The sequence below is a fragment of the Monodon monoceros genome, unplaced genomic scaffold (genome assembly GCF_005190385.1).
Source record: "Monodon monoceros isolate NGI ecotype Baffin Bay Population unplaced genomic scaffold, NGI_Narwhal_1 Super_Scaffold_19, whole genome shotgun sequence".
NCBI classification, from domain to species: domain Eukaryota; kingdom Metazoa; phylum Chordata; class Mammalia; order Artiodactyla; family Monodontidae; genus Monodon; species Monodon monoceros.
This window is the reverse complement of record NW_021703775.1, coordinates 26,804,102-26,817,338: the sequence shown is the minus strand read 5'-3', so window position 1 is coordinate 26,817,338 and position 13,237 is coordinate 26,804,102. Positions and strand designations below refer to the sequence as shown.

The 13,237-nt window shown below is 55.2% G+C and overlaps 1 protein-coding gene across 2 annotated transcripts in view; it reads left to right on the top strand.

Annotated features, from left to right (window-relative positions):
- The first annotated feature begins 2,401 nt into the window (after positions 1–2,401).
- Positions 2,402–13,237, top strand: part of EMX1 (empty spiracles homeobox 1) — a 16,179-nt gene continuing 5,343 nt past the window's right edge. Inside the window, exons 1-2 of one of the 2 annotated variants that reach the window (XM_029232182.1) lie at positions 2,402–3,286; positions 9,169–9,353. In XM_029232182.1, the coding sequence (XP_029088015.1) occupies positions 2,773–3,286; positions 9,169–9,353 (699 nt within the window). In that variant the 5' untranslated portion in view covers positions 2,402–2,772. Of the gene's footprint in view, positions 3,291–9,168; positions 9,354–13,237 lie in introns of both variants that reach the window. The other variant, XM_029232183.1, reaches the window with a different exon arrangement.

Here is a 13,237-nt window from a genome sequence, read left to right as displayed (position 1 = left end):
GAGAGTACGCTGCAGTGGCGGGCTTGGGGGTAGAATGGGGGTGGAACCTGAGCCAGGGCAGGACCATTGAGCTGTCCCACCTCAACCCAGACCATGACCAACTTCAGTCTTTTGTCCTGTGCAGTCTGTTTCTTCATCTGTAAACAGGGTTAACGACAGACAGCTGATGTCAAAGTATTTGGAAAGCACCACAACAAGGGAAGGAGTTGTCATTATAAAGGTCCATGGATTTACATAAGGAGATGTATACCCAGAGCCAGACGATGAAGGTAGATGTGCAGTGTACATGTGTCTAGAAATGGCCCAGGAGATTCCAAGCTCCTCTACCTGCCCAATTTAGTGAGTCAATGTCCAGCCTCGAGGTGGGGTAGGAGGTGGGGGCCTGCAGCTAGACAGGTGAGGTTCACCTCCCACTAGGGGCACAAGGCCCTGGAGCCGAGTTTAACTAGATCTGGCTCCTGTCTTCTGGGTCACAGGCCCAAGCACTCGGTCTGTCGCCACCAGAGCACAGGCCCAGGCAATACTTATCCAACTAAACCCGCGCGCCTGTGGGGACCTTGCTTATCCAACAAAATCCCCGTTGTCTCCTTCCATATAGAACGAAAATCTCGCTCTATGTCTTTGCCCAGCTCCGCACGCTCGCCACCCCAGCGATATGGCCTGGTTAGGTCCCTGTTCCCACTCTGGGGAGCTTCTCCTTATCTAGGACTGAGGATGGGGCAAAGGGAGAGGGGGGAGAAATAGAGGAAAGGGGGGGTGACGGTTGGGAAGCAGGAAAGGGGTAAAGTGACAGAGAGCCTGAGACGGGAACGGGAGAGAGGGAGAGACCAGCACAGTGAGCCAGAGAGATCCAGAGAGGCCAGCAAAAGAGACACAGGCGCTCGCCACGAATTCCTTAATGATTCCTTCCTCAGGCGTTTCTGGGGCGCCTCCGAGGTGCTCGGCCCGGGTCTGCTCAGGTCGCGAACGGCTGCAGGGTGCGGCAGTCTCACCCCCACCCCCTCGCTGTCCCCTCCCTACCTAGCCCAAGGGGGCCGGAACGGTTTCGGCGCGGGGGCTTTTCGGAGCAGTCGACTGGAAAATAGACTTTAACCCGCTTTGTGGCAACAAGGGCGCCCGGAGCGCTCTCCTGGGCCGGGGCTCCGGGCGCTCAGGCGGGCCACTCCCAAGACCCGGCCTGGAGTTCTTGTAGAGTCTCGCGGAACGAGGACCTCCTGGCCTCGGGGCGCCGGGAGTCCTGGCCCGGATCCACGCACCCAGGCCGCGGTCAGGCCGCTCTGACTGACCCGGGCACCAGCGAGGAAGCGGATCGGCCTGCAGTCCCCTTCTCGTAGTGCGCTGTCAGGGTCCGCGTCCCAGCCTCCCTATCACCGCCTAACGCCTTCCTAGGCCTGAATGCGGTGTTTTCCTGCGGCCTGGAAGGCCCGGATGAAAAAGTTTTCTGAGTATTGGTTCTCCTTCCCAACTGCCCTCTTATCCCCGGAGAATTAGTGCACGAAATGGAAACTGGCTGGAGTAGTCCGCTGCTCCGCGGGCGCGGGGGGGAAGGTGGGGGTCGGGGGAGGCCAGGCGGCCGCTATGTTCCCGGGACAGCCGGTATGTCTTCTTGGGGATGGCTTTAGACTGCTCGGCCACCTCCAATTTAAGACAGTGTCTTCAAGGCCCCAGCCTGGCCTGGCCCACCTGCACCTGAGCCCCACGACCGGAGAAGAGGAGGAAAGCAGATCGCCCTGCGTCCCGGTGCGAGCCGGCCGCGGTGTCTGTGGCTGGGCCAAGGAGCTCCTTCCATGCCCTGAGAACTGCAGCTTGATGACTGCAGGGGGACCGCTCCGCTATCTCCTCCAGCGCTGTCCCTGGCCCGGGGGGCCCTTGTGAAAAGAATTGCGCGACGCCTTTCCGGAGCTGTCACCCATAACACCCAGAAAACGCGAAACCTCACGACCAAGGCCGCGGCTTCAGACTGCGGCCCAGGAGACGGATGGTGGGTGATCCTGAGGGTCCTGGAGGCCAGGGGAGCAGGGAGCTGGTTCTCGGGAGAACCTATTTGTTGGACTCCAAACACCCACATTCCACTCGGATCCAAGTTATCTGAGAACTGAAACGACACCCCGGGACGAACTGGAGAGGGTTCAACTGATTTACACACTGGGGACTGGGGTTGGAGTTTCTCCCAAGCCCCAGGCCCCTTATACGCCACCTTCGGCTCCCGCGTGGGTTGAGACGGTTGCGGCGGCAGCCAGACTCTGCTAAAGGGCGGAGATGCGAGAAGACGCGAGATGGGGAGGAGGCCTAGATCGCCCCGCACAAGCTCCAGTCCGGTTTTTGCCTCCGACTGCTTGCTCCGTCCCCACCCGCTGTCCCTCGCCCCGCCCCGCCCCGCCCCCCACCTTGGGGCAGGTGAGCCGCGGCCAATGGGCGGGCTCGGGGCAGGTGCCCGCTAACTCTCGCCTCGCATCGCGGTGGCCGAGCCAGGGCTGGACAGTGCTGGGAGGACCGGGGGCGGGGGTCGGTCCTGGCTGGACTCGGGAGGGAGGGGGCCGGGCTCAGCCCCCAGGCCGTAGAGGCAGCTCGCAGCATCGCACGGAGCCCGCGCCAGTGCAGGCGCCGGGAGCTGCCCGCTCGGCCGCAGAGGCCGGCGAGCCTAGCTGCGCGCCGTGGCCCGACTCTCCGTTCACTGGCTCGCACACCCCTCGCCGCTCCGCGCCTGGCTCGTGGGCAGGGGCTGAGCGCGGGCGGGCGGGCGGGGGAGGTGAGGGGTGCTGGTGTGTGTGCATGTGCCTGGCTGGGTGCACACCCCGCACGGCGGCGGCGCCAGGACGCGGAGCGCTCCCCAGCGCCCGGCTGCCTCGCTCGGCTCTGGCGGCCGCGACCATGTTCCAGCCCACAGCCAAGCGCGGCTTTACCATCGAGTCTTTGGTGGCCAAGGACGGCGGCACCGGCGGGGGCACTGGCGGCGGGGGTGCAGGCTCCCATCCCCTGGCGGCGGCCGCCTCGGAGGAGCCGCTCCGGCCCACGGCGCTCAATTACCCTCACCCCGGCGCGGCCGAAGCGGCCTTCGTGAGCGGCTTCCCCGCCGCCGCGGGCGCCGGCCGCTCGCTCTACGGCGGGCCCGAGCTCGTGTTCCCCGAGGCCATGAACCACCCTGCGCTGACCGTGCACCCGGCGCACCAGCTGGGCGCCTCCCCGCTGCAGCCCCCGCACTCCTTCTTCGGCGCCCAGCACCGGGACCCTCTGCACTTCTATCCCTGGGTGCTGCGAAACCGCTTCTTCGGCCACCGCTTTCAGGGTGAGTGCCCACGTTGTGCGCGCCTCGGCGGCCGGCCGGCGCCCGTGCTGAGGTGGCGCGGGGAGGCTCGGGGGCGTGCGGGGCCGTTCAGAAGTTGTTGCCGATGAGGCTGCGGGTCTGCAAAGGCCGATTCTTAAGCAGGGACGAGCCACGCCAGATCCATCCGCGCTTCTGCCGCGTTGGCTTCCCTCCCAAAGAACCAGGTTGGGACCTCTAGGCTTTCCCAAGAACGATGCCGGTCCGGACGCCAAGCCCGGGCTCATCCTTGGAGCCTCTCCTGGTCCTCTCTGCGGCCTGCCTTAATCTCTCCTGGCTGAGCCAGTCCCATCCCAGAGAGCGCAGCGCCCGCCGCCCTGCCTGCGACCCAGCTGGACCTGGGACCATGCTTCGCATTTCCACCACCAACTCCCAGGGATCCGCCTTCACCGGCGCTTGGAGGCAGGGGAAAGTCCACCTGCGTGCCCCGGGTCTGTGGGAAGAAGGGGCAGAGGGGAGGGCAAACTGGAGAGTTAATGTTCAGTGGTGAGTGCTCTGCTGTCTTGGGATGTTTGTCAGCAACCTCGACCCGACTTCTTCAAGTCACACGTGCTTCTCGGACCTAGGGTGGGAAGGTTTGAAATAGCAAACTGGCTTCCTCCGCCGCTCGCCGACTCCGGGAACCCACCGGCTGCTGGGGGACCAACAGCAATCCTCCCAGGCAGGGGGCGGGGGCAGAGGGCTTTTAAGGTCCTAGACAGCCCGAGCCCCCTAGTCTGCACTGGGCAGTGGGTTTGCTAAAGAAGATCCCCCACTGGTCTCGGTCTCTCTCTCTCTCTCTCTCTCTCTCTCTCTCTCTCTCTCTCACACACACACACACACACACACACACACAGAGACACAGGTTTCAATGATCTGACTTTCCCAAAAGAAAGAGTTCCATTAGTTGGAGTTCGTTTGCTTCTTTGAATTTGTTGGAGTTTTTCTTTTCTTTCTTCTTCTTCTTCTTTTTTTTTTTTTTTTGAGTGTCCTTAATTTGTGCAGTAATTGGTTTAGTTTCTGGTTTTATTTTGTTAGTGTAGACCGGACCTCAGTCTTATGAGGTTCCATGACTCAGAGCTAGGTAACCCTGATTTTAGCAAAACAAATGAAAAGGATGTGGCTAGAGCTTTGGCTCCTGGAGCTAATCCGAGGGTAAACTGGGTGTACACAGTCAAAATAAACTGGATATTGGGTACAATTATCTAGCTAACAGAAGAAAAATGATCTCTTGAAGCTTTCGCTATAGCTGCTTAACTGTTTTCACGGAAAGCCGCTTTCCCGGGCCCCGATTTGTCAGACAGTTTTCTCAGTCCCATCTGGTCAAAGGATACTGACCCAACAGATCCCACAAAATAAGATAATGTAATTATTTGAGCAAGAATCTTTGTGGGCAGTTTTGTCTGCCCAGGGGATTTCAAAGATTTGCCCAAATCATTGGGCGGGGAGGGAGAAGCCTATGGTGTCAGCCGCTATGGGAAAGAAACCTGTCAATTAAAATATATGTTTACTGGTAAAATGAAGTATTGTTTAAAATTGAGCAAACCACTTCGGTCCTCCATGGACTGGGTCCCCGGCCTGGGTCTCTAAACCTCACGACCGCGGGCCAATTTGAGAGTCGCGGCTGTTTGTGAACCTTCGGGCCCGGGGCGGCGGAGGGACCAGAGTTTAAGAGGCTAGTACAGAGACAGGGGCTCGGAGAAGAGGGCAGAGCTGGTCCTGACACCTGTGGTCTCTGCTCACTCGGAGATGGCCTCCCGGCGACGCCCTCGGCTTTGGACCCGGCGCTCCACGCCCTCCGCGCTACCTTTCCCGCCTCTGGCCTCGCCCGCGCGGGCTTAGCGTGCGAGGGCCGGGGGCGCCAAGCGTCGGGGGCGCCTTGCGAGAGATCCGGCTCCAGCTCTGAGCATCCCCAGTCAGACGAGGCCGAATAAATCCTCCGCAAAACCCTCTCGGAATTTGCCGCCTCTCCCTGAGCCGTCAGTCCCGGCGGGCACGTTGTCGAGTTGCAAAAACGGTTGCATTTTTCTCCCAAGAACTGTGTCTGGACGCGGAGATGGAGCCAAATGTGGTCGCATTGTTGAACACGGAATCCGTTGGGCACTGAAGGACTTTTCGAATCCTAAGAAGTTTTGGCTTCAGGGCCGGTCATCGTCGGGGCAGACCCCTGCGGCCCGGGCACCCTTGAGTCCTGCGATCCCGCGGGCCCTCGGGGCTACGAGCCGAGCCATTTCAGACCCTCCGGCGCCGCGTTTTCTAGAGAACCGGGTCTCTGCGATGCTCATTTCAGCCCCGTTTTAATGCAAGAAGCGAAACCCTACACGAACGAAAAGGAACACGTCTGCGCTCAGTGCGCAGCGCTCTCCAGCAGCGCGGTCCCGGCGCGCAGGGAAGCGGCTTCTCCGCTGAGCGAGGCGGTGGGAGAGGAAAAGCCAGCGCGGGATGGTCGGGACCAGGCGGCGGGACGCCGAAGACGGGGGTGGCTTTCGAGACCTGAAGGGGAGGAGCTGGTGGAGACGACGAGTTAGCCGCACTTCGGTGCTATTTCCCCCGGACAGCAGGAACTTTCCAGGCCGAGGAGCAGCGTCGGGAGGGGGCCGTGGGAGACAAGGCCCGCTGGGACTGGTGGTGGTAATGGGCCGGTGCTTCAAAGGGCGCCTTTGTTCCGGCCGGAGGAGGGGGAAAGAGGTTATCTCCGTTGCCGTGCGGGCCTCTCCGTCTCGTAGCCCCAGGCCCCTCCGCCCCGCCATCCGGCCCAGAGCCCCCAGTCTGCCTCGGCCTCTCCAGGAGGCAGCTGGAGCTCGAGCCCCGGGCCTTCGAATCCCTAGCTCCCACCTCCTGCCGCCTCACTCCTGGGAACCTCCGTTGCTAGGTCCCAGCCAGTGCCTTAAAGGGGCCCGCAGAGAAGGCTGGAGGAAAACGGGGCGGGTGGGGTACAGTTACTAGCTCCAGGGAAGACTAAGCCAGCCCCTTTCCACTTTTCCACCTGTCCTTGTCTGAAACTGACAGCCCACTCTCAGAGCCCAGAATTACTGCATCTAAACAGGCCACACCACAACCCAGTCCCAAGCTTGTTCTGCCCTTGTGATCCAATTAAGGGAAACTGAAGCCTTGGTAGGGACGTTTGAGGGCCCCTCTCCATAGGTCAGAGTGAGAGTGGCCCAGGCTCATAGGCACCACCCTAGTTCTTACACAAACATGCAGCTATTGGTGAGTTTCTCAGTTTTGTACTAAACATACTCTTCCTTACAGGAAAGAGCCCTGATTCTTTTGAAATCAAATCTGTCATCACTAATCAACATCTTGAATACTTTTTTCTGGCCTCTGCTTCTTCTTGGTTGGGTCAGAAGGACCCCTGTGTTTCTGCACATGCAACACAGACTACAGGATACATGCTCTCTGTCCCTTCAGGGCATTACAGTGAACTGGGGCTATTCTCTCTCTAGTGGACGGAGACCTCAAGCAACCTACCTTTCCCCTAAAATAGCCTGACTTGAAGCAAAGAGACGTGTATGTCAGGAGGAGCTTGTTGCTTCCATCCTCCACTTTGGGTTTATAAAGACAAACATAGAGAACTCTACCACACAAGTGACCAACACACACCACGAAATTACAAAATAGCCATCAAATCACACACACTGAGGCAGGCTGCAGTCCTGCTTTCTCAGCCCCACACTACTCTTCACACTTCTGCATCCCATTCACTCATAACTCCCCGGTCTCTCCATGCTGCCACTTCACTTCTGACCAATCTGGGCCAGTCACGCTGCTGAGGCCAAACCCTGCTGTCACAGGGGTGGGCTTTCTCTCCCTCTTCAGCTCATTTGTCCAGAGGAAACCACTGTTGGTATTTGACTTGAGCTCAGAATGCTGCTGTTTTTTTGAGGCAATTTATTTTAACATCAGGAAGAAGTGTTTGCTTCCCACCCACCTCTCTATCTCTGGCCTATCACACTGGCCCTCACTTGAGGCCTTAATCCTTCTTATTCCCAACTGGATCATTCTTCTCCTTTCTCTCCCTCTTACCCCTCTCTGCCAGACCACCTCCCCTGGTCATCTGTCCCCTCCACCACCACAAGCTAAACTTCTCTTCCTTCTGTCAGGCCTGAGAGCCCTGGATCTGCCCCCACCTTGAAGGGCCCAATGGGCAGGGTGTCCTCCTTCCATCTTCCTATGATGTGATCCCACTCACTTTTACAGCAGCACAGATCCAGCCACTTGAAATGGATAAGGTGACTGGAAGTTAGTGGCTTCTCCCTCTCAGGCAACTCTGTCTCCCCCCAGGCACTAGCCCCTCATTCCTAGGCAATGCTGTTCCACAGAAAACCCCAACAATAAAGTTTGCCTGTGTAGGTGTCCAAAGCCCATGGACGTGGAGAAAGTCATGTCCGGCAGTTTCCACCAGCAGAGGGATATGAACAGTTACCTGGAGAGTTTTAGCCATAGTATCTCAATTATGTGCCCTTGCTTCACTTACAGAGATATTTCCAGAGATGGGAGATCTCAACCGAATTATCCAAACAATTGTCTTAAAAAATGAAACAACAAATCAAATTGAGTCAAACAAGTGGCCGTTTCTGAAGAAATTAATTGGATCAGTCAATCTCAACAACTAACTGTCAAAACATTTCATCTAGTTCTCTGCATTGTTGGTGGGTCAGGGTACTGTTATGTGCCACTACATGAGGCTCCGTGGATGATGTCAGGACCTGTTTCCAGTCTTGTTGGCATGTGCAACCAAGCCAGAGGTGGTGTGAAGGCCTAGTGGGGGGTTCACTGAGACTGGGGCTGTGGGTGGAAGCTAGTTTCACTTTTGTAGTTCCTGACCCCACCACCTCAGCCCCATCCAGCCCAGTGTCAGCCCCTCCCCCTGCATGTACGAGCTGAGTCCCCATGATGGCCAACATTTGCCAAGGGACAGTTGCACTCTTTGAAAATCCTGTATGGTAGATAGGAGAAGAAGACAGTAGGGAGGCTGGAGCATGTATTTACACACGCCCATGCAGAAACCAATATATCTATATGTATTAGAGAGAAAAATGACGTCTAGATATTTATACACATGTTTCTTCAGCCGCGGATTATTCAGGGATGAAGCAAGGCCTTTTTCCACCAGAGAGCAGTAAGTCTCCTGTGGGAAGAGGATGTTACCTGAAGGCCTGACGGGAGAAAGGTGGGAAAGCCGGGAAGAAGAAACCTAACTTTAGACCTCCAGGTGCTGCCTGGATGTTGACTTAGCCCCTAGCCTATTTTTACCACTTGCAAGGCAGAGCCTTGGCTTGTTGGAAGGAATTTTCTATGGGCTAGTAGCCTGAGCATTTAGTTGCAAGGCTGGCTTAAGCAGGTGTGAAGGGAGAGTTCCTGGGATACCCTCCAGTTCTTGAATCTGTATTTGGTAGGGGGATGCCTAACAACCTGGCTGTTCCCCTTACCACTGCCCTGACACCCAGCCCCGTCTCTGCTCTTGGTCCACTTTGAGGGAGACATGACGGGGCAAGCCGACAAAAAGAGCTTCCCACTCCTTGGCCTCTTAGGTTGCTCCAGGCACTGTGGATTTGGGCCTCACCAGGCCTGGGCCCACCTCCTGGCCTAACAGTGATCTGCAGCGCTGCGATTCTGCGAGGCCCCCTCAGCCGGGAGGTGTTGGGAAAGGGAGTGGACTTACAGAAGGGGCGGCAAAAGAGAAAGAGAAGTGCGTGTGTCAAGGGTTGGAGAGGGCATCGGAGCACTCCGGGGCGTGTGCGAGAGCGCGGTGCGATGAGTAGCTTGGCCGGCTCCCGCGGGCGGCCCGTTGGCCGGACTGCGGCTCACGGCGCCCTTCTCTCTGTCTGTATCTGCGTGTGTTGCCGTCGGCGGCGCGGCCGCAGCGAGCGACGTGCCCCAGGACGGGCTGCTTCTGCACGGCCCCTTCGCGCGCAAGCCCAAGCGGATCCGCACGGCCTTCTCGCCCTCGCAGCTTCTGCGACTGGAGCGTGCCTTCGAGAAGAACCACTACGTGGTGGGCGCCGAGCGGAAGCAGCTGGCCGGCAGCCTCAGCCTCTCCGAGACGCAGGTAATGATCCGCGCTGCGCCGGGGGCCGGGTGGAGGGGGGGCCGGAGCGGCCGGCCTCGCCCCCAGCCTTCCCCAGCTTCTCCCGCTACCCCTGCGGCGACCCCGTCACGCCTGTCTTCCCTCCGACTGTATGCAGCTTCGAAGAGGCCACAGGACTTTTATTAAGCACTAAGGACCCACCGGGAGGTTGGGATCAAACCTTATCCCGACCCCACTCCCATAGCCCATAGGAGATGCCAGTTGCCAGAAGGCGGCTGGCGGCCTCGGGAGCCGGCCGAGCGCTGAGCGCCCAAGCCGCGGTCACTCCGCGCCCACCCGGGCCCTCTGGCGCCGTCTCAGCCCTGCGGTTACTGCAGCCCTTCTTCCGCCACTGTTCCGGGGGCGCTCAGGATTGCGTGGGGTGCCCAGGCCTGTCTTGCGCTGGCTTCGCTGCTGTGCAGGGGCAAAGCGGCGGAGGCCTCGCTGTCCCCCAGCGGGTGTGCTGTGGGGAGAAAGCCCACGTGTCCTCAGGCTATAAACATCAGGAGCAGAGGGATTAGGCGGGAGCGCGCAGCCCTGCTGGGGGTCCAAGGGGGGCACTGATCTCTGCCCAGTCCGGCTGGCAGGGCTCTGAAACTGTGGCGTGTGTGCGCGGGCGTTGGCGGGGCCTGGGAACGGTGGGAAAGCAGATTCTGGTGCTCAGGACCTGTCTCCAATCACTTGAAGGGCTGTTGCGTTGGGGAGGGAATAAACTGCAATGGAGTTGAAGGGGTTTGAACTGGGTGAAATTACAATCACCACGTAGTATTTTTGTAATTGATAATTAGAAAAAAAATTTAAAGAACTAGAAGGGAATTATAGGGAGGCAGATTTGGGTTTATTGTAAGTAAAGACTTTGCCATAAATAAATGCTGTCTGGAAGCACCGCTAAGCTCTTAGTCCGCCTGGAGTCCAACGTGCGGGGGTGGCTGGCTGCTGCCCTGGAGGCGGATTTCAGTATCTGAATGGGCTTCGGGAGACCTTAACTCCCTTCTGTCCCTGACAGCGCCCAGATTTGCAAAGAGAGAGGTCGGCTGGCGCGGCCCAGCAGCTCTCGCCCGCCAGCATTTCATCTTCCAATCCCCCTTCTGCTCGCCTCGCCCCTCTTACACCGCCGCCCTCCACCCTAGTCCTGGACAGTGAGAAGGCGTCCGGCTGGAGGTGGGGGTGGGGTGTGTGTGCAGCCTGGGGTCTCCCGGGTAGCAGTGAGGATAGATGGAAGGCGTCGTGAGGGAGTCCAAACCCAAACTTCGTCCCCAGCATCCTGCAGCCCCGACCTCACTCTTTGCCGCTCACGTCGCATTTTGGTTTATCTATTGTCCTGTCTGTCTGATGCCCTATTTCATCAATGCCTTGCTCCCATCTCCGCGGCAGGACCCGGGCTTTTTCAGATTTGCTAGCTGGGCTGTTCTAACTGCAGAGATAAAGCTTACAAAACAACGGACTTAATTTTTAAAACGTTTTAAAGAAAGATATGTTTTTTAAAAAAGAAGTTAATAAAATAATACCCCCTTTTCCCTCTTGGCAAACAGTGTTTTAAAATTGTTGTTTAAAACAAGTGTCAATTTAAGAATGGTATTTATAGTTAACTTCATTTTAAAAGTATTAGTTATTAAATTTTAATTGCAGAAGTGTAAGAAAACAAAACGGTTTATAAGCTCACCACCCACAGATTAACACTTGTTGAGATAATGTCATTGTTTTTAAACTTTCAATTTTTTAGCTCAGCCAGAGCATTTTTAATTGACTTTCTTTCAACTGAACCTACCGGCCTGTTAATATTTGCTCCTAACAATGCCAGTTAGTAAACCCAATGATTTTCTCTTTCATTTTTATTATAAGGTGCTTAAACATATATTTAAAACAAAACCGGATAGAAAATAAAATGTACCCAGCTTCACTAACGATCAAAATGCATGGCACATCTTGTTCCATCTATAAATGAGCTGGTTAAGCATATGAAACAAACAAACAAAATAATAGAACTGTGGGAGATTTAAGCCTGAGAAACCTCCTTGTAGAGTCCTGTCTTTCCAGGTGAGGCCTTTGAGATGGAGAGATGAATTAGGCAGAGCACCCCGTGCAGGCAGATGGGATTTCAGTATCTGCCTCTCTGCTAACTGACTGTGTGACCTTGGGCCAGTTACTCAACCTCTCTGAGTTCTGTTTTCCTCATCCATAAAATAGGTTGTTTAAGGATTAAAGGCACCTAATATGAACTCAAGTAAGATTAATTCTCATCCCCAGTGCTTCCCTTCCTTTTGTTGAAAGTAATATGTCAAATTAGTGTTATAATAAGATCCAAACCTGGAATTCCTGACTCTTAATTCAGTCTTTTTCATCACCAGAGCTGTCTTTCTGTCCCTCCCGTAACTATCATTAAGACCTAGGCTATATAACTAACTAATTATCTATTTATCTCTCTGTATTTGCCAGGCAGGCTGACCTGTCATTTCTAGCTATCAGCTATTTGTCAAGCATCAGTCACTCCCATCAGCCCCCTGCCATCTACTTCTACCGTCAATATCTATATTCATCTCTCACAGAGAGCTATTTTATATCTAGCCATGTACTTCTGTCTGCTTTCATTAAACTGCCTCTGCAAAGCTGGTTAATTTATATTTCCTATTTTTTATTAACTCTATCTTCTTCTTAACAATAATTCCTATTTACCCAACTGTTGATTATCTCTTTATCATCTACCCTGTTTTACCTTCTGTGTATCTACCATCCATCTCAAACTTCCGTCTCTATAGATCTTTAGCAGCTGACAGTGTATGCATATGTCTGTAATGGTTATCATCTCACTTTGTCTTTTTTTTCTGGGCCTCAGTTGCTGATCTGAAAGATTGAATGAAATGAACTCCAGGGTTCTTTTCAGCCCTGAGCTTCTGGCTCATCTATATTCTACTTCTCTGTATTTCTGTGTAATCCCTCCTCCAGGTTCTCATAACTCACAGCATATCTCCCGCATATCATAATATTTATAGGACTTTGCTATTGTTTAATAATCTTCCATGTCCAAGTGTCGGTCTGTACACTGGTTGCATCCATCTCTCAAAGAAATCTTAAAATGCAGATTCCTGGACCCTGCTCAGGAGATTCTCTTAGGAGTTCCAGGATGGGACCCAGGAAAGATTTTAAAACAGCTCTCTGGGTGATCCTGATAAACAATAGGCCTGAGCATCTCAGCTCTGGGAGGCAGAGGCCAAGCCTTCCTATTTCTTGCTGTGCTCCAGGGCCCAGCTCAGTGACCAGCAAAAAGTAGATGCTCCATAAATATGTATTGAATGAACGGGCAAGTTTCTCTTGATTGTATACTTATCCATATGTTAACTTTATCAGTCATTTCCCTCACTCTCTACTGTCACTGCTCCCTTTCTGCCCCTCTCCTTCTATCATTCCCTTACACTTTCATAGCTGATTGTTGATCTAGATGATCGAATTTTATTTACCATTTCATGGATAAAACTTCTGGGGAGCGTTAAGCAGATTGGTGTGGGGGTCTTAGTTCAGAGTTAAGGGGTGTCTGTATGCCCAAAGCTCTAGCATGGGATATTGGGGGTGGGCAACCTGAGATGCTTTGTTGGGGTAGGGCTATAGTTTTGTTGCGTGTGGGGTATTTGTACTGGGATGGCCGTGGGTTAATCCAGGAGGTGGAGGGAGGGGCCCTGGGCAAGGGCTAGGTCATCCTTCTGGCTCTAATTATTTGTTCCTCACTGTTGTGCAGGCCAGGAGTCTGACTGGAGTGAAGCCCATCTAAGCTTCAGTCCTGGTGGCTGTTGGGGCAGACTCGGGCCTGGGTCAGATCAGAGCCTCGTGTGTGTGTGTGTGTGTGTGTGTGTGTGTGTGTGTGTGTGTGTGTG